The 26,790-nt window shown below is 44.4% G+C and overlaps 2 protein-coding genes across 2 annotated transcripts; both read right to left on the reverse strand.

Annotated features, from left to right (window-relative positions):
* Positions 1-530: 530 nt before the first annotated feature.
* On the reverse strand, positions 531-10,132 carry TAGLN3 (transgelin 3). Its single transcript, XM_010224389.2, has 4 exons — positions 9,910-10,132; positions 8,853-9,027; positions 4,700-4,802; positions 531-1,076 (listed from the first exon to the last, which is right to left on the reverse strand). Exons 1-4 carry the CDS (start codon positions 10,087-10,089, stop codon positions 935-937), a joined length of 600 nt encoding a protein of 199 aa, XP_010222691.1. The 5' UTR covers positions 10,090-10,132; the 3' UTR covers positions 531-934.
* Positions 10,133-17,544: 7,412 nt separating this feature from the next.
* ABHD10 (abhydrolase domain containing 10, depalmitoylase) lies at positions 17,545-25,893 on the reverse strand. The gene is made up of 5 exons (XM_088533544.1): positions 25,809-25,893; positions 23,388-23,571; positions 22,403-22,514; positions 21,259-21,396; positions 17,545-19,147 (listed from the first exon to the last, which is right to left on the reverse strand). The coding sequence occupies exons 1-5, from the start codon at positions 25,891-25,893 to the stop codon at positions 18,806-18,808; spliced, it is 861 nt and encodes a 286-aa protein (XP_088389670.1). The 3' UTR covers positions 17,545-18,805.
* Positions 25,894-26,790: the final 897 nt, after the last annotated feature.

A 26,790-nucleotide genomic window follows, 5' to 3' on the forward strand; every position in this document is an offset into this window, starting at 1 on the left:
TGAAATGAATCTTGCAAAGACACTCCCAGGCAGGCATAATGCATTCTTCAAACTTGAACTGCAGGTGTTTTTAAAGTCAAAAACATTCTGGCACTTTTATTTCTTTCTCTGCATTTAAACCCCTTGGTTTGCAATTTCCTTGACATAATATCAACTATCACAAGGCAAATCCCGTTCTTACTTTTGTTTCATGATCAAGATGTAAGGTTTGCATTCAGGAAAATTCATCAAATTTCAAGATTTGGTGCAAATCAAGTCTGAGAAAAACTGGATAAGATCAAACAAAACAGATTCAGGATAACGGAACTTTTCTCTCTTTAGGAAAATATTTTTAGGAGAATTTGGGTGTGCCTTTGGCAATGTTGAATTAAGTATATAACACAGGCTGTCAACACGATAGCAAGAAACCACTCAAAGAACGCTCTGGGTTAGAGATGAGACAGATGGATCAATCAAAACATTTAGCTCCTCAGGACTGTACCATGTGTTAGTTGGTTTCAACTGCTCCTTTAAAGAATGAGTCTAAGAGGTGGTTTTAATTTGTCTTTATTCTTAGGTCAAACAATATCATCACTGAATTGAAGAACGAGGTTACTGGTTGCGATATAAGAGTGGTGTGAGACAAATATGGAAGATAACAGTTTTCAAATAAATTAATACAGAATAATTGTCTTTGCATAGTTCAGAAGTGAAGAAGAGGAGGCAGCAGTGCACACATGCTGTGAAATGACACACACCACCATGAAAACCCGTGTTCTTAGATGAACAGCTGCAAGAAAATGCAAACCAAACCAAAAATATGCCAAATCTTAGAGTGCACTAACTATTAAAAAAACAGGCAGAGAAGAACCTAATGAGCTTTTTTTTTCCTTTTTTTTTTCTTTTTCTTAAACAGACCATGCTGCAGGAGTGTTTTCTCTACAGACAGATGCTTTTAGATGATTTGCCTCGGCATCCCATAGCCTGTCATGCCCGACTGTGACGCTCCTTTGTTGCTGCCCATCTGAAGGCCTATGACATTCTGTCCCTGGCGAAGCTGCTCTTCTGAAAATCCTCGCCGATTCTGCTGTGCTTTCCTGTCCAGATGCACACAACACACACAAAAAAAAAAGAAAAAAAAAAAGAAAAGGAACACACACCATCATTCTTCATATACCCAGATAATCATGGAAAACAATCTGAAATTGGCTCAATGCAATGCAACATTTCGTTTTCAGCACCCCACAGGGCAGACAGTATTGGTTGAGCTGACTGCTTTCCTGCACTTAGAAGCAATATCCTCAAACCCCCAACGCTTGAGACGTTCTCTGTTTTGCATGCCTAAGATGACCCCAGGGACTTCCCCAGCAGCTGTGGTACAGGCTGAATATTTACTGAGCATACAGCTTGCAGATTCTGTTGCCCATGGAGTCAGATCAATGATGCTTACCTGTGCTTTAACACAATCTACAGCACTGGCATAATTCGGTATAATTTACCTCGGTGGAGCAAATAAGAGTAAATAGGTAGTTGCAGTTCCCAGATCGCTCCCCTAAACAACAGATTTGGGCCTTTTGCACCTGCGTCAGCCATACGACGGTCCTTTATCTTCTGTCAAAACAGACTGGCCGCTTTTGTTGGGCATCTGTGGTCTGAAAAACCCTTTAGGTCAATGAACCTTTGCTGGAACTTAAGAAGCCTCTTTTCCTGGAAAATAGCACTGAGGGAGAAAGTGGTCACTAAGACATGGCTCAAAAGTTTGTACTCTGCTGCCCTGTGAGAAACTGTCTATTCATCTTAGATTAATCTTACATATGTGCAAGACAGGGAAAACAAGTCCTTTAAAATGAAGAAGGGTCAGTCTGCTGCTGTCAGTTAGGCTGTAAAAACCATCAGAGGCCCAAACTGAGGGAGGATTTCAGTCATCTGGTCTCTACTCCCACCCGAGTGGGACCGTTCTCCCGTAAGTCACTATTTGTCCTGGGATCAGGTTCCAACTGTAATTGCGTCGCATTGCAATTCCCCCACCTCTCCCTACTCCAACACGAGATGAGGATCCCAGATTAGGCAGCTGCTGTGATTGAAAAACCTCAATATGATCCGTAACGAGGGTCTGACCCTGTATGGTGCTGAGCACCCTGGCTCAAGCCCAGAAAAGCCCTTAAACTGTTCTCAGCCCCACGCTGAGGGTGCTGAGGATGGTGTGGGAGAACCTTCACCTGGACGAAAGTCCGACCCAGCAGAAAGGTGAGAAACACCCGTAAAAAGAAAACAGCAGCAGGCTGGTGTTTTTCAGAATGGACCTCCAGTATCAATAAAAGGTTCCCAACAGGATTGACAGGGTCAGATCCCAGAGCTCTTCCCAGAGAGCAGGGCTCTTTGCAGACAGGCATGCAGAAGTTAGGCACCCCGGAGCCTGAGAACCCCTTCTCACTGCTGCTTAATTTCTTTTCCAGAATCCTTATGCGGGCAGCAAACGGCTGCCAGAGTCTCCAAGAGAGGATGTTTTTAGAACTGCTCCTATTACCTAATTGAATTTCAGGTTCCCTGTATCTGCCTGTATTTTAATTAAAATGCCAGGAACACGTTTTATTTTTTCCTCTCTTTCCTCCTAGTATTTTCAGCCATGTTATGGAGTAATTTGCTCACTAGAGACAGTTGAAATGTAATTAAGAACAGGAAGAAATGAGAATTGCAAAAAACAATAATAATAAAAAAACCTAAAAGTGCCTAAAGGGAAGTCTAGATAGGCTAACATTTGAGTATATAAGCAGTTTGGATCATATTGAGTTATTTTTTCCATCATAACCACTGCACTGAGCATATGATGGTCTTAACAGATAACAGCATGCACTTATAGCTTTCAGGTTGCTGGAAATGGCCTTTTCTGAGACTATATGAGGAAAGGAGAAGGAGTCTGCTCCCCTTGAGTATCCAAAAGGTTTCAAGTTCTTTTTGGCCTTGTCTGCCACCATCTGACATCAGCTTCACTGCAAACCGAAGGCAAAATACTACCATTCAGATCTGACAGTTTTTTGTTTTTACCAGCTTTGCAGTAGTGTCTGTGATAGCCGAACTGCAAGATAATAAACAACGATGGATCCATAAACTTTGCTAGGAGATATGAGAAGGGGCAAATCAAGCCTGATGGAACTGGGTATGCCAGACACTGGCAATAGAAAGTTCAACAGCTTAGCTCAAGTGAAGGTGTTTCTTAATCATGATAGATCTCTCCATGAATACTCTTATTCCATTTAATCTGGACTTCTTTCAATTTAACTTAAGAAGATTAAGAATCAGCCTGAAGGCCCTGCCTCATGACCAACGCTGGGTGGCAGTGAGGGGGAGAGATTGCCCCACAGGGATAGCAAAGTTACTCAGAAAGCAGCTCCTGACCTGCCACACATAAGGTCCTTAAGGAAACAAGATCAGTCTTCCTTAAGACAGCAGGCTATAGACTGGTGTTTCAGGAGCTGCAGTAGATATGGATCATCCATCTTTGTAGCAAAGGCAGGATGGAAGTGATCACATCTTCAGCTATGCTGATGAAAACTGTTCCCACCCACAATTAAGAGCCAGATGAAAATTAATTTTTCCATGTAGGAATTTGTTTTAGTTATATGAAACAAGTAAGCCTGTCTGTCTCTCAGTGATTTCATGTCTGGTTTATATTAACGCTTGTAACTGGATTTGAATTTTAAAACCGATCATAATCAACAAATGCAAATCTCTTTGTGGACTGTACTAAGTTCATTTAAACTAGTTTTATATGAAGACTGTCCAGGAGTTTGCACTTCTTCACCTAAAGCTCATGTCTCTTTCAGGCTCATTTAAGCCAGCTCAAGCTTTAACACAAACAAAAGGAAGTTTGCTTGGCCTGTGATGAGCCTCACACAGACATCAGACAAATTAAAGGAAACCAAAAGAAAGCAACCAGCACTCCTTTTGCTAACATGCCTCAGACACTGCAACATATCAAATAACTCTTGGGTGGTGCAAACTCATTATAGCAACGTTCAAGTGGGGCAGGAGTGCTCCAGTGGCTGCATTGCTTTCATTTCCTTTCCCCCACAAGGGGATATAGAAGATTAGCTGAAGTTGCTCATTAGATGAATCTCACAAAAACTAGTGGCTGAATTTCCTAAGTGTTGTTGCTTTGCTGTCCTCTTAAAGAATAAGTTGGGGAAACGTTGGTGGAGAAGGAAATACGCCTCTGCCTCGGGGATCAGCGTAGACCCCTCATACAGAGATGTTCACAAGGGAAGGCTTCAGGAGAACCCGGGGTTGGACAGGGTGCGCCTTCCCCGAGCTCCTGGTGGCTCCTTCTCACCCCCAGGTCAGCAGGAGGGACATGTGTGATGGGGCGAAGGGGCTGGGGGAAGAGGTGGCAGCGTGGCCAGGCCACACAGCTCCCACAAGGAGCAGCACTGGTGGGAGCTGAGGCTGGCAAGATATCCTAAGACATGGGCCCAGCAGTGATGGGAACTTGTGAAGGGTATGAAATGCTGCTGACTAGTTGGATATTTGCTTCCTTCCTCCAGACTGCAGAGAAAAAAAAAAAAAAACTAAACTAAAAAAGCTCTCCATCACAAAAATATTTTGGGAAGATTCTTATCTTCCTTTCCCAGCACATTTTCATAAAGTCACTCTGAGCTAAAGGCAGACGATATTGCCAGATTTCTGTAGAAGACACTCCGGGAAGCTACGTTTTAGCCTTTACCTGTGAAACCAGGATGGATCCCCCTTGTAGCAGCCATCGTCCTTAGTCACCGCCAGACTGCCCAGAGCCATTAAGGTCCTCTGCACTGCTGCCATGTCCTTCCCTAGAAAGCCAGACAGTGAAATTAATACAAGAAGGCCTTGCACAACAATCAGCATCTTGATAAACCTATTCACCCAATGTGTTAATTATTTCTCTTGACTTGCCTAAGAAGGTACAGTAATGGCATTATAAATGCTTTTTCACAGATGCTGAAATTGAAATAGTGACATAGAAGTGCTTACTGAAACCTATTAAGGGGTCTGTGTTAAGATAAGTCGTACAATTCAGGTGTTTCCAGGCCTATGGTTATTTAAGAGTCTTTCCTCCACGGTAGGTTAAGTCCCGCTAGTTGATTCTATTGCCAGAATTTTCCCTGAGAAGAGTTTTGCCCCTTTGACACACAAAGAGCAGGAAGACACGGAGTGCTGCTGCACCCAGAAAATATGGCCTGCAGGGAGCAAAGCAGTAAATAACTGATGCTGCATCTCAGTTTCTTCTCTGGCAAAACAGGGAGACTGATCCCACCATATAACTCCTGGCAACTGCAGATAGTCCACGTGCTCACATGTGGTCTTGTTGAAGTTGCGTGCAGGCAATTCACACGAATCCTTCAAAAGTTATCCACCAAATCACTCCCCCAAATCCTTCCTCGTGGCTTTTTTCCCTCAGACTACGAAAAATCCATGCTCTGCTGTTTCATACATGATCCTGTCATATAGTTCTTACTTTCCTTATTCTTCTCTGCTTTCTCCCTCCTTATCTTATCCCACTCCAATCCTCTTTTCAAGGACACAGGGCTCATCTCATCTTCAGCCAAGTAAAAGTTACATATCTTGTCTCCACTAAGTTTAGGTTTCTTTCCATAGGCAAAGGAGAGAGAGAGAAAAAAAAAAGCTTTCTAGAGAATTCAAGTTCTTCAACGGGGGAAATAAATAATCCATAGAAAGATGAGATACTAGAGACGTGATGATTGTAGACTTCAGAAACACCTCCAGTAGGCCAACATTAAGGAAAATCGTTGTAGACCCGCTGGTATGCACAGGAAAGCAGCCTTCGCACATGACATGTTTATGCTATGTGTCTCCCCAGTTACAGGCAGGTTAAGTTCAGGGCTTGGGTTCATTCAAACCTAAAAGCATAAAGCGTTGGTCGAGGTGGGGAAGACATCCTAAAGCTGAAAATGGGTAGCAGCTCTTAAAGTTTGCAGGAATCCTATCTGCAGGGGGTTGCTTGTTCATAAAACAGCTGACCATCCAGAATCCTTGGTTTACTGTTTCTTAACACGAATCACATCAGATGAGGTCCTTGCCTAAAAGGGGGCAGTTGAAGAGCCCCCCATCTCGCACACGCACGTACACAAACACACACGGAGGAGTGTGAGGCAAAAGCACTCTGGAATCCCCAAAGCAGCAGATGTACCATATGCTGCAACAGATGCCACATATAATGTCCTTGGGATGCCTCCCGTATAACAAGGGGTGTGATGGCTGACAAGGATGAGGAGAGATGCAAAGATGGATTTAAAAGTGAATGAGTTGAATAATGATGGCAACTGAAAAAAAAAAAAAAAAAAAAAAAAAAAAAAGGAGGGGAAAGAAGAAGAAGAAACAAAAGACGGGCAGTGAAATATCACGATGAGCCTCACTGAGCCATCTGGCAGCCCTCCCCACCCCCTGCACTCAGCTCAGCTTTAATTGTCACCGGGAGTGGGAGACGCCGCAGGGAAAATGGAGCAGGAGGGAGGGCCACGTGACAAAACAAAGCAGCAGCCCAGGCGCTGCGGAGCAAGCAAGGATGCTACGGAGGAGGAAACACCCTGGTCTTGGTGGTCAGCACCATGAGAAGCCTAAGTCTCAGCTGAAAAAACTGCCCAACACAGCAGCCCTTTGAAAGAAGGGATGAGTGTTCCCTAAAGTCAAACTGGACTCCGGCATTTCAGAAGCTGGCAGTTAGTACCTTCCCTTGGTTGTTAGTCCCTTCCCTTGATTGTTCCCCACAAAGCAGGGCCTGGATTAAGGAAATTGCTGCGCTCTGCCCAGTACATTCACATGAGAAAGGAAAAGGAGAGGTGATACTTCTGGACTAAGAGAGTTAGAGACCACGAAAAATGCACCAGATGGGGCAAATGGGTTTGAAACAGCCAATGGCAGATTGCATCCTGAAATGTTTTTGCTAATTATTATTAAGGATCTCAAAACAAGAGCTCTTAGGAAACAATCAGTGCCAGAGAGAAGCTGGTTTTCAGTTGCACATACTTCCCTTTCCCCATAAACATACGTGGGCACCCCCTCTCTTCCCAAACACACTATGTCCTGAGAATCCTTTCAGGAGAGTAGGATTATTTTAATTATGAAACAGTGAAAAGATACTGTCCTTTCTGTACAGCTCATGCATCTGGGCTCAGATGATGCATCCCTGAAACAGCAGAGATGCGAGAGTGAGAGCTACCGTCAGATGCAAAAGCTTTGTGCAGGCTCCCTTCTGGAGTGACGCCAAAAAGAGCCAGGCAGGGAGGAAGACAGAACGGGGAAAGAAGGAGATACAGAATAATTTTGGGAAGCCCTAAAATAACTGGAGACAAGTCTTGTATGGGTTCCAATGGATCCGTCCTCAGCTGGCAGTTGTGTTTTGGCTTCCTGTCATCTGGAGTTACCGGCTTTTTTCCCTCACATCTCTTCAGAAAAGGTGATGAACGAAAGGAAGAGGAATGGAGGAGATAGTCAACATCATTATGAGCTTTTCCTCTTCAAAGTGAGTCATTTTAATCATAAGAATCGGTGTACTATATTTTCATTTGCATGGTGTGAAACTATTACAAGATGCAAAAGACTGCCAAGAATGGCATCTGAAATGAGCTAATTCCATCCCTGGTGAGATGGATGGAACTTTCCTCTCAACAGTCTGCTCAGATGGAGCAGGGAAGGGTGCCATTCCAGGGAAGTGAGAACCCCTTCATTTAACACGTCAAGAATGGATGAAACACTGAAAATCAAACAATAAAGCAGCAATTCTGCCCTTGTGACCAAAGGTAAGACCTGTCAAGCAAACCAGATACCCTGAGAATGCTGCAGAGCCCCCCTACTCGGGCCGTAGGTCCATCCTTCCCTAGCCCATCTGCGGAGCCTTCACGTACTGAGCCCTTCTTCAGAGGGCGGATCCCTTCCACACGTCCTGGCAGCCTGCGCAAATAAATCCCACTGCATGTTCCTATTCCTACTACACCGACCAGCTCCTCCCTCAAAGCATTATTTCCCTCTTTCTACTCTTTTGCCCTCTTTGTGGATTTTGGCCCTTTCACACCTCAGCACCTGCCCTTCCCTATCCTGAAGCTGTCTTTGCTTTGAGCCCATGCAAAGCAAGATGCATGGCCTTGCCCAGAGAGAGCCTGGATAGAGAGTTTATTTAGTTAGATGGCCAGGAATGATGCATGGACACAGAGGTGGCTGGAAGCAGCCATATGAACATGAATCAGCCCTTCAGGAACTAGAGGACGCTTCCCATGTGGGAGGGAAATCAGCTTCACCTTTGCAACTGCAAAAACCCCAGGAGCATCCTGAGTTTTCCAGCTGTTTCCATAGTGACCTTTCTAAAAAGGCTGCGTTGTGAGGGATGCTCTGCTAATATCCCTGCAGTGTCCCCTATATTCCAGCAGCGAGCCTCACTTCCAGCTAGTCAGGAACAAGCTCTCTCAAGCTCCAAAGGGCCACGTCTGCTCAAGGGAATGCATTTTATACCTTTGATTTGAGCCTTGCTTATAATCTGAAAAGTACAATAAGAGCTTGTCATGAGAAAATGAAGGTTTTCCATATTTGCTATTAGAAGCCATTTACTTGGAAATAATTAGCATGGGGAACATCTGTTTTATTGGGGCTGTGGATTTCTGTCAGAATGATGGCTTTTGGATAACATATTAGCCACTATGCCCCCAGGGTAATGTATATCCCTCAGAGGAGATAATGCACCACCGGAAGAACATGGTAATGAGGTAGGGCAAACAGAAACAAAAGATAATTATATTAGAGAATCTGTCTTAGACGAAATGCACCATTACAACACATCAAAGCAAAGCAAAATGAAGACTGCAAGCTCAAGTTAAGTTTATTATTGTTACCTTCCCATAAATCCACTGTCTGGAAAATGTCTGTTGTTCTTACTCCGTAGATTTCAGCAGCTTTTAAGAACTGAGAAATTTGTTCCATCTGCCTGAAAGCCATTTTTGATTCGGAGATCTTTGCAATGGGCTCATTCCCCTTCGGATGTAAACTATTTATTAACTTGCATAACAGCTACGAGAGAAACACAGAAACAGAATTATGAAGCAGTCACTGAACTAGAAGGCAATTTCTGCCTGTGAAATGAGTCTGTAATGTGGTTTGACCTGGTCAGTTTTTGTTGGGGACATAATTTCTTCAATTAAAAACAAAGAGGAGAAAATTGCAATCGATAATAATCAAAGTATTTTAGAAATGCATTGAAGTTTTCATTAACTGATGGCGATAGCCTTACCAAATAAATCCCAATCTGCTAGAAACAACAAAGCAATCACTGGTATAGGTTATATAACAACTGACAGAAAAGAAACCCACGTGCCTAGACCAAAAGAATAAGCAATGTCAATTGAAATATTGTTAAAGTCACTTTGGCAGAGATTCAATGATTAGCAAACTAATCCACTGCAAACAGCAGCATTTGTCTGTTGTTCAATAAACCAATGGAATACAATGTTTTGGCTACAGAATTATTCCCAAGGAGAAAACAGTTATGACAATCTACTATATCAGGTTCTCTGCATCTATTCACCTTTCTCGGCCAACACTGATTTCTTATACAAGAAAAGATGCATTGATTTTAAAAGCAGCTCTCTCTCAACTGCATGAGAAATGGTGCTGGAGGAATGAGTCATACTCATATATAGAATACATGACTCATAAGAATCATAAGTACTGCACTAATCCCCACACACCACTAGAATAATTATTTTCTGGGGTTTAGATTTCCTCGCCTAAAGGAAATCAGTCAGTTGCTAAAGTATATATTTCTATAATCATTAGGAGCTCTGAACAGTTTAGCTGGATGAAAATAGAAAATAAGGACGCAGGTGATAATATATACAAATTCCCTATGCCTATGTAAACCCACGCAGGTGCAGAGTGAGATAAATCGCTTACCGTTCCGTCCATCAGCCAGGTCTGGAAGTGTTGCCTCCCAGGCGGAGGTTGCTCTATCTGCTCTCCACACTGAATAATAATCCAGTTCACCAGCCTAGACTCCAATTCCGGGTCATATTTCTGCTCAATCTTTTCTTGAACTTCCCGGCTTAGGCCATAGCTGGGTCCTCTGTTAGCCATCTCCGCAACCAAGCCAGAACTTGGCTCGTTCCTCTCCGCAGCTCTGGAGTACACAGCAGAAAACTGAATAATAGAGGAGTGAGCAGCCTGCTGTACGTGCTACACAGTCGCACAGATGTTCACCAACGCTGAAAGCAACTATGCAGCAATGGTTAGAGCAGCTCTGCAGAACAAGGGAGGGATCAAAGAGGGAATATCCTTTTCCAAAGGTGCACAGCAGCTAAAAAAATTCTTAAAAAAGGAAAAAAAGAAAAAAAAAAAAAAAGATACTCGTCCTCCCTCCCACCCAAACCATACAGAGTAAGAAGAAAAAGGAAGATTTTAAACACAGCAGGTTTTAAGAGGCAGCTTCTCCTCTGATTACAGAGGACACAATAGAGTTTTCAGATCTAGTTAAGGCTGCTGCAAATGCAAAAGCACTTGAAAATTGCCTACCTAGTACTTGCTAACAGGAGGAGGGTTACACATGGGAGCTCGAGGAGCCCTTTCCGAGACGCAGCGGGGTCTTGCTCTGCGGCGATGGGTATCCAGGGATCAGCAAATCAAAAAGCGTTGACGAATTCAGGAGGAGGCGAGGGCCGCCTGGGCGCGCTGCTGCGGCTGCTGCTGCTGCATGGCGCTCTGCAGAAGCCTCGATCGACCCGGTTTTCTGTGCGTACGAGGAGGGTCGGGGCAGGGGCGTTGCTAAAGAGGCGCCCCAGAGTCCTGCCCCCGCGGGGGGGTCCTGCCGACGGCTCCCACCGCTGCTCCCGCTCCGCGCGGGAACGCGCCGGGAGAAGGGCTCCCTCGGATGCTGCCCCGCGGGAGCGAATAAACCGCATCGCTGTTCCTCGCGCGAAGGAGAAGCGAAACCCGCTTCTCCCTCTTCTGCGCTGTGGTCAGAGTGCGGGAGCTGCCGCTGCCCTAGGGAGCCAAAGTCAAGGGGAGAGACTGGCTGGGTAGAATATTAAGGCAATGGCCCTGTCGTCAGTGTCTATTAGGCTACCAAATAGGGTCCTGAGGAAATAAGTCATTAAAAATAAGCGAGAGCCACTGAAAACCAGCAAACGCACTGTAAAACACAAGGCTCATGGTTTCTGGGGGCATGAGTCAGCACACCTCTGCCAACAGCAAGGAAGCTCTGTCCACGTACGGCCGTGTAAATTTTGATTACGGCACTGCAGCGATGGGAGGGAGGCGACGGAAAGCAAGGAGAGCCAAGAGAATTTTCCTGTGGTCTCCTCTGTACTTGTTTATCCTTTACTAAGCAAATTAATTTTGCTCCTGAGTAGCACCAGACTTCAAGCATCTTTCAGCCACGTTTCAAACCTGCTATAAAGTAGCTCCCTTATGGCAAAAGCATCATGTTTAGTTTGCTGCACAGGAAGATTGGTAAACCCAAGGTGGATTCAGTGTCAGCTCCTTGCCAATGAAATTCCTTCTCTGCTGCCTAAAATAAATAAATAAAGAGCAAGTCCTTGTATGCCTGTCTCATAATGGCTTCTCCCCTCCATTACTTTCTTATTTAAGGCTATGAATTCTCAGATTCATACCGCCTGGGATGCTCCTGGGCTTGAGCAGACTCAAGAGATGAAAAATTTAATAGAAGACCTAATTCATTGTTCTCCTCCACAGGCATTTCATTTAGTGCTTTCTGTTCTGCGCACTGGTAGCTGTAAAACCCCATGAAACATTGGATTACATAACCGAGCGCGTTACGCGGCAAGGCCATCACTTGAGCACTTTCCATGCTGGAGAACACGGCCTTAGAGGCGCAGGAGATGGACCGGCCACGGAGCGTGGAAACATGGAGCAAACCAAGCCTGGAAACGGGAAGGGGAATAAACTGCAGCACTGCAATGTGACGGCCTTGCCACTCAAGCAAACATCAGGGGCTAGGCCTTATGCTCTGGCCAGTGCCACAGAGAAGACGAAACTCTATTTTGTACTTCCAGGTCTTCTTGCATCCTTCCCTTGAAAAGGAGCTCTCTCGACTGCCTGGCCATTTCTGGTGAGGCCAGGGCGTTCAGGGCTCACCAGCAGTGAGATTTCACACATCTTTGTGTCAACCTCCAATTCACTTCCTAACTTGGGGGCAGGGGTGAGTAATTTCACTCTCACAAGTCACACACCAACAGTCTCCCCCTTCACAGGCACTGGCTGTGCAACCTGTTCTCATGGGATCGTTCCAGGTTGTGAAAGCTAAAAAGCAGCCTTCTCCATCAATATTCATTTTTCATACGGCTTGGAAACCAAAGAGCGTTGCAGAGGATTGGAAAAATGCCAGTCCTGTTCCAATATTTTCAAAGGACAAGTAATCAAATCATAAGGCTGCTATTGTGGCTTTAGTCCTGGGAAAACAACAGAATAATTTTAGTTTCAAAAGCAATAGTGTCAATGCAATTCGCTAAAAGCTCAAAAATACATTAGATGTGGCTACCACATGACACGTTGATTAGGGAACTAACCTGATTGAGAAGCAATAACTCGAGACATAAAACAGATGAAAGCTGGCTAACCAGTAGGTCTCCCAATGTGATTGCAAGTGACAAAATAGCAAGGATCGAGTATATTTTCATTCACTTTGCACAAGGATATGTTCTCAGCACTGAACTATTTATCAGCAAGCACCCAAAAATACTCAACTCCCCAGTCAGAGCCCAGCCTAGGCAAGCTGTGATTAGGAAGCAACAAAGAAAACTCACAAAACAACCTACCTGGAACAGGCAAAAAGCAGCAAGTCTCAGCGTAGCTCAAGTGGCGGCGCAGGCAGACAAGTGCTCTGAGGCAGCCTTCTGTCACAGGGATCAGCAGCTTTAAAAAACAAAAACAAAATGCAGCAGGAAATGGGGGATAAAGTGGTGGGCATGAAGTCTGGTGAAACATTGCAACCAAAGGGCCTGGCTCGACACAGCATGGGAGGCGCGACAGCAACGGCTGCAAACTGGATGCAGGGTAAGGTGCAGGTCTGCAGCGGTGGAGCCCTTCCAACACCTCCACCACTTCTGATGGATTTTGTCGGGTTCCAGTTTTCAGTAATTCACCCCACAGAAAGAATCTGGAATTTCAGTCATCTCAAAGCCCTGTCTTTTGAAGTATACTGGGTTCGACTCCCCTCAGATGACGCTATCCAGGAATTAGAAAACCCAGTGAGCATAGGCTGTGTAGTTATGGATCCTCAACTGGGTAAGAAAAAAAAAAAAAGAGAGAGAGAAAAAAATTATTATTTGTGGAAAATTTCCCTTTTTGTGTGTGTGTGCATGCATTTCCCTGCCCAAGGAGGCGCTCCAGGAGGCCAGTTCACAGACGTCCCTGCAGGCGCTCCGAAGGGCTGACTCTGGAAGGCTCTGGAAGCCCCGGGAGGCTCCTGCGGATGGGCAAGGCTTGGGGGTGGACAGAGGCCCTTCTCAGAGACCTGCGAGGCCGCAGCAATCAGTGCTGGGCAGGCCCGTGGCAGGAGGGCAGGACCTTCCCATTCATGGGGCAGAGCAGAAACAAAACAACAGCAGATGTGTTGGGGATTCATATGGCATTTACCACCTTCCAGGCAGCTTGCCCACAAAAATAAGTTATCCCCTGCCCCTGGGAGCCAACTCCTGAGGGCACAGCTGCCAGCACGCCCAGTACTCAAGGTGACCTTGAGAGGATGGTGCCTTTCAACTCTCAAGCTCTTTTTAACCTTTGCAGTGAGCTGACAGACTCCCTGAAAGAAAATAAAACTTTTTTTTCCCCACCATCGTTCACCTTTTCCCACAGAAACGATACGTTTTGTTCAGATCAAACTGAGAGCTAACTTGATTTGAAAATTACACAGCCACGCACACTTACCAGGTGAACAGAAAAAAAAAAAAAAAAAAAAAAAGGTAGCGCCTCTGTTTCAGTAAAACATAAGCCAAAACAGAGAATAAAGTTCATCTAAACAATTCCCTAGGCAAATCAAAGCTCTGTTCTTAGTACTGGAGAGCGGCTTTGCAGCGAGGGACCGATCCAAGAACCAGCCTCCTCAGGACCTGCACGTGCTCCGGCGGGCGAGCCGTGTTTGGTGCATTCACCCCCAGCACAGGACGGACCTGCTCCCAGGCAGCCCCCGTCCTTCCTTGGGGATTGCTCTCCGGGCCGGGCGCTGTGGTTTCCGGGTGGCCCTGCAGGTCGGAAGGCGCCAGGAAGACCTGGAACCTTCCTGCGCCCTCCCACCAGCGCTGCGACCCTGCGCCCGGCTTCGGCACCAAGCACCCGCAAGCGTCACCGGCTCTCGCTTGCCTTTCATTCCCGGTTTTGATTCCACAGAGCTTGCCAGAGCCGCTTCCGAGCGTAAAACCAGGCACTGTAGTGGGCCAAGAATGTGGCTATTCCTCATCCGGAACCAGATCAGCAGCTGCATTACTCGCCAAATGGGGGATGCCCTTTTCTCTTTAATGAGATAGAAGTGTTGGGCCAGAACACACCTAGGCAGGACTTGAAGGAGAAAGATGAGGTCAAGCGTTCAACCGCATCGGGACAGGTCCCGTAGTTTAGATGTGCGGGTAACGTGTCCCAGGTGGAAACTTCTAACAGTCCTCTAGTTGAGTATACACCAAAGGGAGAGGTCCTATAGCAACACAATCAATCTGAACTGTGCAAACTGACCTGCGAGCAATAAATCTGTGGTCAGTATCCTTTTATCCTTTATCGCTATTCCTTCTCCCCAGCCTTCCCATCCACTGGAAAACACCTGTTGGGGAAAAAGCAACAGGCCTTGAAAGCAGGCACACCAGAGTTTGCTCTGCCTCTCCTGTTTGCGCTGGGCTGGGGCACGAGGGCCGGGGAAGAGGCTGCGGCCTCACTTGAGGCGTTTGGATACGTGATCTTTACACTGCTCTCGATTGTCACAAAGCCATACAGAAATTCAACATTTTTCCAAACCTGGCTGAAGTTGTACAGTACCCCCAGGCAGGGATTGCTCATCTTAAGAGACGGTTCAACTGCAAAATCCTCTTCTTTTTCCCCCAGGGAAGCCTTTATCTTTAAATATTTTCAACATAATTTTTATCCCGATTTTTTAAACAATGCCGTATATCACAGGGTGCCCCTTTGGAACAGTGGGACCGAGTTATTCCCTGGATCATGATTTTCCTGTCTCCTCAGAGCTGGTTGGGAGTTTCTCTCCAAGTTTCTCTCAACCTTTTCACTTGACACCCTATGCGTGGTGCCAGCAGCCTCAGCCCCCATGAATAACAAGCAGCCTGCCCAAGAGAAAGCACTTAATCAAAAATTAACATAAAAATGAAGCGGCAGGAGGCAGCTCCTCTGAGGCCTTTCCAAGCAGGGGTCTCTCTGTGAACAGCGCTTTGTGTACATTTAGTGTTAAAGCAGAGGAAAATAAACTGGCTGAAAGTGCGTCAAACGCTTCAGACCACTTGACTCGAGAGAAAGGCTGCTGTGTGCAAAACAAAGCCAAACAAGAGAAGAGTCAAAGCGTGAGTAATAGGTAAAAATTACTATCTATACAAAGCTGCGCTAGTACTGCTCACTGTACACAGAAGAGGAGCATCTAGTTAACAGCAAAAAAGGCTAATAAGCATCACAGATTCTTCAAATTCACACTGTAGTAGACTAAGAAATGTAAAGAAAACAAACCCTTCAAATAGCACAAGATACAGCGGCTCAGGTTGTCACATTTGGAAGTGGGGAAGCCTCAGGTCATCCTGTGCAAATCCAGCATACTACTGAAGAGATGCATGTTTCCATAAAATACACTTTGTATGGGCCAGCACATCAGATGTCCATTAAGAAAAATAAGACAAAAAAAAAAAAAAAAAAAAAAAAAAAAAAGGAACAGAAGAATCCATCAGAAATTTAGGACTCAGAATATCTGCACCACGCAAAGCTTCCTTTCAAAGTGTGGAGTACACTACAATAAAGAATTTCTACGAAAGAGAAATATTTTTTTAAACGTGACTAACATTAAAAATAATTCACTTCCTAGGCACTTACCAGCAAAGATGACACAGGGCAAAACATCCTATGGATTAAAACAGGAATGGCCCTTCCCTCAGGCGTCTGAACAGGTCAAGTCAACAGCAATCAGAACGCAGTAAATCCCAGCATGAACGCAGAGGAAAGACTGTGCCCCACAGTGCAATATCCAGGGAACTACTGCGGCCAATTTAGAGGAAAAGGCTACACCAGGTCCAGCTCAAAGCCATCCTGGCATTTAATACTGCCTGGGTGCAGAATATAGTAAGGGCACTCACAGAAAAGGGCATCAGCGCTTGTTGCATCTGAACGTATTATCTGGAACAGCCTGTTGAGGAAGAATAATCCGGGCCTTTGTATTTAAGCAGTACATTTCGAATCTGGAGGAACCTGAAGCAAATAGTACCACTTGCTGCCATCAGCGAGAAGAAAGGTAAGAGAACTACAAAACCACTGACCAGCAACTGACTACTTTACTTGTTTGGATTCTCCTGCGGGAAGCGCCCAGCTCCCATCTGTAAGGGCTACTGGGAGCTGCCGACCAGGACAGCATCCATGCGCTCAACCAGGCGCTTGCAGGGAGAACACCCGCTCAAAAAAACAATTCGGAGCTCTTCAGAAACTGAAATAACTTCTTTAATAAAGGTGAAAGAAAATACAGCTACTACAATTGGTAACCTTGTGCCTTAATTAAAATGAAGTAATTCTGAACTACCGCAATCTGCTTTTTTCTTTTTGTCTGTCTTCCCTTAAGAGACAAAGCAATCTGAGACATGACAAGTGAATCAAGAAAGAAGTAGCCACAGGCAAGTAAACAGCAAAAAATTTTGAAGTAACTTAATTTTGATTTGGTTCCCTCTTTAAAACTCTGACAAATCTATTTTTCAGGTTGTATAAGATGCAGCAGTCATACAAACGCATACAAAGATGATAACCGTTTAACAGTATATAAGGATGAACACAACTCAGCCTTCAAGTATAAACAGGTAAACATTTTTCATAAGCTGTCTTTTTTTTTTTTCCTCAGAAACATGTAATTAAGACTCTTCAAAGTTCAAGAACATAATGAATGGCATATTCATGCGGGCAAAAAGTGCCTCCTCCCTTCAGAAACCAGACATAACTGGAAACAACGTTCCACAGAATGAGGCAGTCCCTCTGACAGATACTCCTGAACTAACTTAATTGAATTGGGGAAGTAGCGCACTTAAACCAGAAGGGTCACATATATACTCTGATCTTACTGTAACTTCCTTTTGAACTACAGCCATCTTCTTTATCCTCCTACTAGGATGCAAAATTTTCACATCAGAGCTTATTTTTTTCCAGTGCTGAAGCCTACTTCCAAAGATGACATCTGAAATACAGTTCTTGTATTTTTTATTTTATTAAATGACTTAGCTCAGCAAAGTTCGGTACAAGGAATTTCTACTGAGAATGCTAACACTGCAAAAGACAAATCCTATAGAAATACCTTGTCCCCCTTAGTTTTCTGGGTATCAATAGCGATGCCACTTCACACTTAAAATAGCAAAGCCAGAAACTAGCAAATGTTTCTGACTGAGGCTTCACATTAAGGCAAACAGGACTAATGTCCACCTCTCATTTAAGTTTTGATGTCTATTCCAATTGTGTGAATGACATCTTACTTTTGGACAAAGGATAAGGAATAGTCCCCTTTGCAATTAAATCCATATACTATTATATTCTGAAGTGATTTATGTTTCAAGAACTATCTATTACCTCTCAGTTAATAGCTGCTCACATTTGCAGTTGTGCTTCTCATGGTGACTCCAGAAGACTGATAATCCTCCTGACAATCCACACGCTGAGGAGAGGCACAGAATCCATATACTCTTGCATTCCTCACTTTTAAGCAATTACTATAGACTTACAGGTCACAGAACTGATCCAACTTCAATTGCTTTACACTAAGATTATATATTATTCCCTTAATAAGTCTCACTAATTAAACACTATGCCAAGGTAGGCTGGAGAAGATGACAGAAATCCTACTTGTAAAAATATATAGGGAAGCTAAATTCACACTCTGAGGCACTGCACTTTTAGGCTCTTAAGACAGCAACAGTGGGATTCCCATGCACATGAGCAACTACGTAACAGGCATATAGGTACTCAACTCCGTAAAACACAGTGCTAATCCTCTAAACAAATCCAAAGTTCCTTAGCCAGCATACCAAGCACACGATCGGGGCTCACAAGCCTTTCGTTTTACAATTTTAACACTATTTCAGGACACTATCATCATTTCATTTAAAACCCGTTTATTACGCTTCATGTTTATATACTCTCTTTTCAATGACAATAACTTTGCTAAACACTTACGTTGTATTTTTGGCTTTCACAGAAAGGTTTCAGACATAAAACAAGAATGTTGGAGCACAAAGCACAATGCAGTAAAGGTGTCAAAGAAAATTGTATTATACAGGCCAAATAGTAACAAAATGAACCAGTGGCCCAATCAGAAAGGTAAATGTTTCAGTACAAAACAGTGTAGGAAGCTCATGAAAAAAAGGTCTAAATGGTGAAGAAGAGATTTTAGAACAAACAGCAGCACTCTCTTCACACTTTGAACTATCTGTGCAAATGCAGCATTAATAAAAATATCTGTATTTACAAGACAGAGGTAAGAAAGAGCAGGTAAAGCTCCAGTTCCTACTGCGATAGCCACAACCCTGGCATCACCTTTTTAAGTACAGGGTTTCTGCTACTCGTGGGAAAGAGTTGCGTGCAGAGGTCATGCATTCAGCTACCATACAGCTTAGGTTACTGTGCTCAGCTTGTCAATGAGGTCGTCAACGGTGTTCACGAGCAGCTTGGTGTCCTCCTTCTCGCTCATGCGATGCCGGCCGCCTTTGCGGAGGATCACATCCACATCTCTGCTCAGAACACGACTCGCAACTTGCAGAGAGATCTTCCAAGGCACGTCCTCGTCCTTCATGCCATGAATAAGTCTTATGGGGCATGTTATAGGAATAGGACTATTCAACACGCAGTGGTTTTCTGCTTCTCTAATGAAGTCGTACGGCAGAGTGTAGTAGCCTTCCTCATTATGCTTTGTTGGAAATTTCCATTCGCCTTTATCTTCTATTTCTTTTTGTGTCTACAAAAAAACAAAGAATACACAAGACAAATGTGTTTATTTCTGAGAGCGCCCCATCTTCTCACTCCTGTTCTAAATGCACTAAAATCTCCCCAGATGTTTTAAATTTCACTTTCCCTAGTCCTATTAGCAGAGAAAGTATTTTTCTCCCAATATTTGAGAGGGCAAACCCCACAACGTGTCATAAAAGCGAGGCTGCACCTCTTGCCTGCAATATATTTTGGTAATATTCCCCAGTTAAATTAAGCTTCTCAGCCACAATTTATCAGAAAGAAAAAGACATATCACCACAATAAACAGCAGGTTTCACTGACTCTCAATCAAGATGACTCTGAGCAAACAAGAATTCTCCAGGGATGAGCCCTTTCTGGTTCTGCCATGACAGTTATGTTTAAATAGTTTAAATAATGTATTTTCTGACTCTGAAGACAAACCTGTATATCTTTATATTTAATTTTTTTTGATCAAGTCAGTATTTTCTACCTGCTTTTCACCTTCCATTTCTTCTGCTAAATACAGCACAAAATATGACATAATAGATCAAGCTATGTCACCATAATACTGACATGACAGCTACATACAAGAACGGTAACACCTACTAAAAACATATTTAGCTTTTTTTGTGTGTTCCTCCTAACTCCCGGTGACCTTTGTCTCATTTAACTTGAAGCCAACCCCTTATGCTTGCTCTTGTGACCATAGTATCTTTTAAAAAGTAACACTGCCGTTCTTCAGAATTTTTCCCATTTTGAAAAAAACAAAAAATTCAACATGAGGGGTAAGAAATATTTCCTTACATGACATGATGCAAGGCACTCGTTGTTTCAAGCTATTAAAGTTAAGTCATAAACAGACGTCTAAGTCAAGCCTACTCATGGATCATTAAAGCTTAAGCTCATATATGAATAAAACCTTAGGTAATGACATTAGAATATTGTAAAATTATCTTCCTCAAAAAAAAGGAGGAAAATATTTTAATTATTTTAGAGTTATATACTCACATATTTCTTTGTCACATTATTGCAACCAACTCATTTTCCCGAATGTTACCACCATTAAACAGGCAACCTGGAGACTCCACATCTGGAGTATTGTGTTCACATCTGGATTACTGTGTCCAGTTCTGGGCTCCACAGTACAAGAGGGATGTGGAGCTGCTGGAGAGAGTCCAGCGCAGGGCTACAAGGATGATCAGGGGCCTGGAACATCTGCCCTATGAGGAGAGGCTGAGGGAGCTGGGCCTGTTCAGCCTGGAGAAGAGAAGGCTGAGAGGGGATCTCATCAGTGTATATAAGTACCTCAAGGGAGGGAGTGCAGAGGACGGGGATGGTCTCTTTTCAGTGGTGGCCACTGATAGGACTAGAGGAAATGGCCAGAAACTGAAGCACCAAAAATTCCACAGGAACTTAAGGAAAAATTTCTTAACAGTGAGGGTGACAGAGCACTGGAACAGGCTGCCCAGAGAGGTTGTAGAGTCTCCTTCTCTGGAGATCTTCCAAACCCGCTTGGACGCAGTCCTGTGCCACGTGCTCTAGGTGACCCTGCGTGTGCAGGGGGGTTGGACTAGATGACCTCCAGAGGTCCCTTCCAACCTTAAGCATTCTGTGATTCTATGACTCATTTTACAGATTCCTCACAAACACATGAGCCTGAAGAATTCCCTTTCCACACAACCTCTGCCAAGTTTATATCATCCAGTATCTTCTCAATTCCTTTAACAGCTACTTCACCACCACTGAAAGCACATCCTATTCACCTTATATCCAATAAGCTGAATAGATTCAACGCCATTTAAAGATACGACTATATGATCTTCAACACTGGGATCTAAGAGGATTGCTAAAAAAAAAAAAAAAAAAAGGAGTCTGTAACTTCACGCTCTGTGTTTCACGGTAGTTTAAACGCATTCCAGGTAGCATTCACACTAGTCTCAGAGCACAAGCACGGTATTTTGCAGATTTTCAAATTATTGGAAGTTTTCAGTTTACCTCCACCACACACACAGAAAAGCTACCAGATGTCATACAGGCCACGTACAATGTCTGAGCAACACAGTACCTTAAATGCTTGGTGGATTTTAGCTTGCCCAAAACTCAAACACGAGCATTTACCTCAATAGGAAGCCTGTTAAAAGTTGTTACGAGGTGATCTGCTGCTACAGCCACTCCAACTAGAGCAGCCACTTTATCCGGGCGTGCCATGGCAGCATGAAGCATCAGCCATCCCCCTAAGCTGGAGCCCACCAGGATCTTAAAAGAGAGGAAACAAAATGTTATTTTGTAGGAAGCATCTTTTTTTTTTTTTTTTCCACACACACACAAATTAAAATCGGCTTTCATTTTGTTTAACTATTTAAACCTTGGGCACAATCCTGCTGTCCTTACCCAGGCAGAACTGCTGTCATCTCCAGTGGAAATTTTGCCTGAGTAAGCACCCCAGGATCTGGTATTTTATTATTCTTTTTTTGTTTGGCATGGCTGGTTATTGCTGACTGGGACTGAAACACTGTAAACAGAATAAGAGGTGAAACAATTCAGTACTGCATGCATATTTTATGTTTCCTTCTTAAAATAAATGCACATCACAAAGGCTCAGTGCAGTGACAGGGACCAACAAAAGCAATTTGTAATACAGAAAGGTTTTAACAAAAAATACCAAAGTATTTCCAGGTTGCAGCAGTTTAAGTTCCTCACTGTAACTGAATGAGCTCCTATATTCACTTCCAAAGTTAAAGAGGAAACCAAACACTACTTCTCCTGAAAATTTGGTTACCTATTTCACCATATCCAGTATCTTAACTTTTGATGTTGACATTTTGATTAGTTAATTTGTTGGCATCTAATACTATAATTTAGATAACAGGGAAAAGCTTTTTCACGAGGAGGGCAGAGCAGGCAGGAACACGCTGCCCAGGGAGGTCAGGTGGAAACTTTGCCAAGAGTGGTCAGGCCAAAGGCCAGGCTGACCTGACCTGCTATGCTGACAGCCCTGTCCTAGGCAGAGCCCACCTAGGTGACCTCCGGAGGGTCCTGCCAACCCCCATTCCCACCGCTCTGTGATCTATGGTTGTGCGCAAGACGTCCTACGAATCCCTCTTATTTCTAATTAATCATCTTGAGCAACTGAGAGGAAGTTACTAACAGAAAAGAGACTGTAAGCAGAAGCTACTTTTTACCAGAGCTTTTGCAGCACGTTTTTGAGGATATAACAACCTTGAGAGAGGAAAATGTTCTACACGTAAAAACAAAATTTAACCTGTGGTCCATCTGTAAGTTCATCCAGTATAGACAGAACATCCTTCCTCCATTTCCCTATTGTGCACTCCTCGAAATTACCATTTGAATTTCCACATCCTGTGTAGTCGAATCTGCAAAATTAACCACAAAAATGGAAGTTGTAGTACTCCCTGCAGCTACACAGAATCTAACAAAACAGTATCATTTAATCAAAATCAAACAGAGGACAATATATCGCACTGCTTAACTGCTTACTTGTCCTTGGTTATCTTTAGTATTAAAAAAAGAAATTAAATGAGATTTAAACACAATACATGCAATGAGATTATGCAGTATTCTGTTACAATGAGAGACATAAATAGTCAAATTTATCAGGGTAATCCCCAGATACATAGAATTTCCTTTGCAGAAAAGTCAAAATTCTACTTTAATTGTATTTAAAAAAAAAATCAAATATTGAATACTTATGAAACTCTGCATTCCACTTTGTCTATCAAAGGCGAATCTCACTCTATAAATGATGCTCTAAAATCATACAAGCCACTGGATAATCAGATTTTGCAGTTAAAACGAATGCCAACAGTGATAATCCACAAAAATTAGAATTCCAGGTCCTAAACCCAGAATTTAGAAACTTTTCTTTCCTTTTCCATTTTTAGGCTTGCAGCCTTAACACAACACACAGCACTGATTACACTACAGAAATTTATCACAGTCTCTGAATTAGTTTCAGAATACATTTTCCTGATTAATCTCAGTCTCTCAACAGATAGGAAGCCTAGGTTTCCAGTGCTAATTATCACTGGAAGAGTGATACTTTTAAGCTTATTTACAGCACAGCCCATGTTCCAAACCGTATGACAAATTATACATTTACTACTAAGAGAACAAGCAGAATTCATCTCAGAACTTGGGTATTATTTCCTGTTACAAGCAGTGCCCCATTTCCCAACCAATAATACTTAAATTGCTTCACTTTCTTGAGAACAATGCTCTGTATGTACCTGATGAAGGCATGACCCAGAGAGCTGCAGAAATCCTCAAGGGCAATTGCTTTCTGTCCATTCATATTTGAATTAAAGCCTGGAAGGAAAATAATCCCTGGATTCCTGCCTTTTAGTTTATGATAAGCTAGATTTGGTCGATCTGGTCGAGTAAGGAAGCTAACCGACGATTTCAGCCTGCAAACTGATAGAAAGAGCTATTTAGCACAATCATCATGACGACCTTGGCAGAAACACTACTGTTATAAAATCAGGGTCCAGAAAATACCGACATACTGTTTCAAAATAATATACTTAGGCACATTAAAAAAAAAAAAAATCCACCCAACTGCTATTGATCAACTTGGAAGATAAAACTAATTGTGATTCATTACCTGCTTTACCTCTTTTCCCCATCGTGTTAATCTGCCAGGGCAAAAAAACTAATTTATTGCTCATGCTGCTCTACACTTATCCATAAGTGTAGCTAGTTTATTCTATCTAAACTATTTCAAATCTAAGTATCTTACCATTATTAAAAAAAAATGCAAGATTGGTTAGTTCAACTTCTGATAAAGTGGTCTGCTACACATTAACAGAAAGAAAGTCTTCCTATCAGTGTACTGAAAACCTAAAGTTTGATTATTTTGTTTTGTTTTAGTTCAAGATAGCAAACTAGGCATACTTCAAAGGCAAACAGTAAATTGCTTGGACTGTTGTTCACATGAATAATCATAAGAAAATGTACGGGTTTCAAACAAGGAAGAAAGGTTATCAAAATTAAAATCAATATTGACTAATAAAAATACGATGAATCTTAAGGGTTGTTACCATATTTAATCAAAGCTTAGTTCTCTCTTGTGGGTGAAGGTAAGTGATTTGTTCAGAGGTGTTAGCAAGAAATCATCCAGTCCACTATCTCACTTCACTTTTTGTATTAATTTGCACACGCACGAGTAAAGGTGTGTGCAGAAAAGATGCTGGATATTACAAAACACTGAATAGTAACAGTTAAAATGTAACAGAATTTTGCACTACGGATTAAGAACATTAAATCTTTTCTGAAAAGTTGGGACAGTTTTTTCATCCTATTAATACTGCAATTAATGAAGGAGAATAAATACCACAGTGAAGGAACACTTATTCAGATAGGCAAAAAAAGCTGTGGTGTGAGCATATGTCAGTAATGAAGCCCCTTCTTCACCTGCCAACAACAGATCATGCACACCAGAGAAAGCTAAACTTGTCACAAAGAATTAGAAATACTGTTCTCGCCCATAAACCACCTCTGCAGAGGCTGGATTTCCATCCTGCAGCACCCTGCATGGTGGTGCCCTTATACTGCAGCTACAAGGCAACTGCAGTCTACCTAGCCGTGTGCATTTAACAAGGGCCACTGCCAAAGCACTGCTGCCAAACCCAAACGTGAGTAACACAAAAACCTAAGACCATCATGCGAGCCAGGCACATGAACCACATTCTCAGACTTCTTTTCAGACTGGTCAGAAACATTTATACCTGAACATGCACCCCCTAATTTTTTCTCCTGGTCTCTCTGAAAAAAACTCAGCAAGACCAGGGAAAACATCTCTGAAAGGTGCAGATTACTGCAAACACACTCAGCAGCTAACTGCAGGAAACCCAGGAGCCTCATGCGATGCTATGTAAGTCTCTCACAACAGAAACACTGCACGATTTTGTGTTACAACCAGCAGCAATCACAAACGAGCCCAGAACCACACAGGCAGAAGCCTTAACCAAAGCCAAAGAAATCCTCTGAACAACTGTGGATGCTTAAGCACTGTAACCTGCTTACTGCAAAGAGGAGCAGCAGGCAAAAGTAGCTCTTCTAAATAATGGAGTCTACACTATCCACACTTTGACTTGTGCAACCACCACGACATAGAAAATAAAATAACAGGACATGGATGGGAACTGTTGCTTAGCCCTCCCTGTGGGCAGCTGACAGCACACTAACCAATCAGCTATTCTGACCATGCTACAACTACGCACCTTACCCAAAAACACCTTCTTTAAGCAGACACATGGCACATGCCTTTAGCAGCAGCAAACACTTTTATTCACTTCCACGCTGCACAACCTCAGAAGGGGGCTGAGCCCCCCCAACGAGGAAAGCAAGCAGTCTGCTCCGGAGCTCAGAAGAAGAGGCCAAGCCCAACGGCTCACACAACCCCCGGGTCTCCAGGCGGCCGGGAGCGGCCTCGTGCCTGAGCAGACCAGGCCTCGCAGCTCGGCAGCGCAGTCCGCGCGCACCCGCCACGCGGCCGCCAACGGCCGTTAACGGCCGCGCTGCCCACCCCCAGCCGCGGCCGAAGGGCGGCGGAGGAGGAGGACGCGGGCAGGGGGGTTCCCCCCCGCCGAGGGCCAGCGCACCTCCCTACGCCGACACAGACACACGCGCTCTCATCGCCCTTCCCTTACCCGGGAGGCGCGGGAGGCGGCGGCCCGCCCGCCCCAGGCCGGCGGCGGCAGCACCGCCCCGCACCAGCCCCCGCAGCGCCGCCATGGCCGCCAGCGCACGCCCCGCACGGGCGGGGGCGGAACCCCGCTGCGCATGCGCCGCCCGCGCCCGCCCGCGCCCCGCGCATGCGCGCCCCCCTCCCCGTCCCCGCCTCCCGCGACCGTTGCCGCCCCGCCGCGGCCGTTGGGGCGGGTGCCGCGAGGGGGAGCTGCGCCCGGTCGCTCTGTGCTGCGGGCGGGCGGTCCGCGGTGGCGGCCTCTCGCCGTAAGGCTCGTATAGCCCAGCCTAAACAAACAGAGTGCGGCAGGCAGCCTCCGGCTGCGGGGTTACAACACGCTGTGCTTTTTTTATGCGTCATTACCTGGCTCGGCAAGGAAGGAGCTCTCGAGCCCCGTGCTCCCTCGTCACCCTCGTGACAGCACCGGCGCTTAGCAACTTCCCCATCTACTGGCCCCTGCAAGCAACTAGTACATATATATATATTTTTCCCTCTGCTCTGCAGAAGTTCAGAGTTGACCGTGCAAATGAAGCCAAGTTTGTCAAAACACGGGTTTGCTCAAAGACCTTCACACTGTAGTTTGTACATGCAGGCCCCCAAAGAGCAGGAAAGTTGCATCAGCAGGAGCTGGTGCGGAGAGCGCTAAGGGCTGCTCCTCACAGACAGAGCCGCCCGACCTGTGCTACAGATAGAGCAGGCCAAGCACCGCAGCTGCTGAGGTGTCTGGATCATGAAAGATGGGGCCTGCTGGTCTGGTTTAACAGAGTATGGGGAAAAAAGGGTTGTGTGATTTTGTCTTGATGTCCACCACTATAAACCCCTCCTACTCTATGTGCATATAATGGCAGTAGAAACTGTACTGAAGGGGCCAAAAGCCGCACGGGCTCCTCTGATGACAGCCCTGATGATTCCTGCCCTCAGAGCCACAACCAAAAGGACTGGGC

Source organism: Tinamus guttatus, unplaced genomic scaffold, assembly GCF_059628265.1.
Source record: "Tinamus guttatus ecotype Peru unplaced genomic scaffold, ASM5962826v1 Tinamus_guttatus_pri_ptg000035l, whole genome shotgun sequence".
Classification (NCBI taxonomy): Eukaryota; Metazoa; Chordata; class Aves; order Tinamiformes; family Tinamidae; genus Tinamus; species Tinamus guttatus.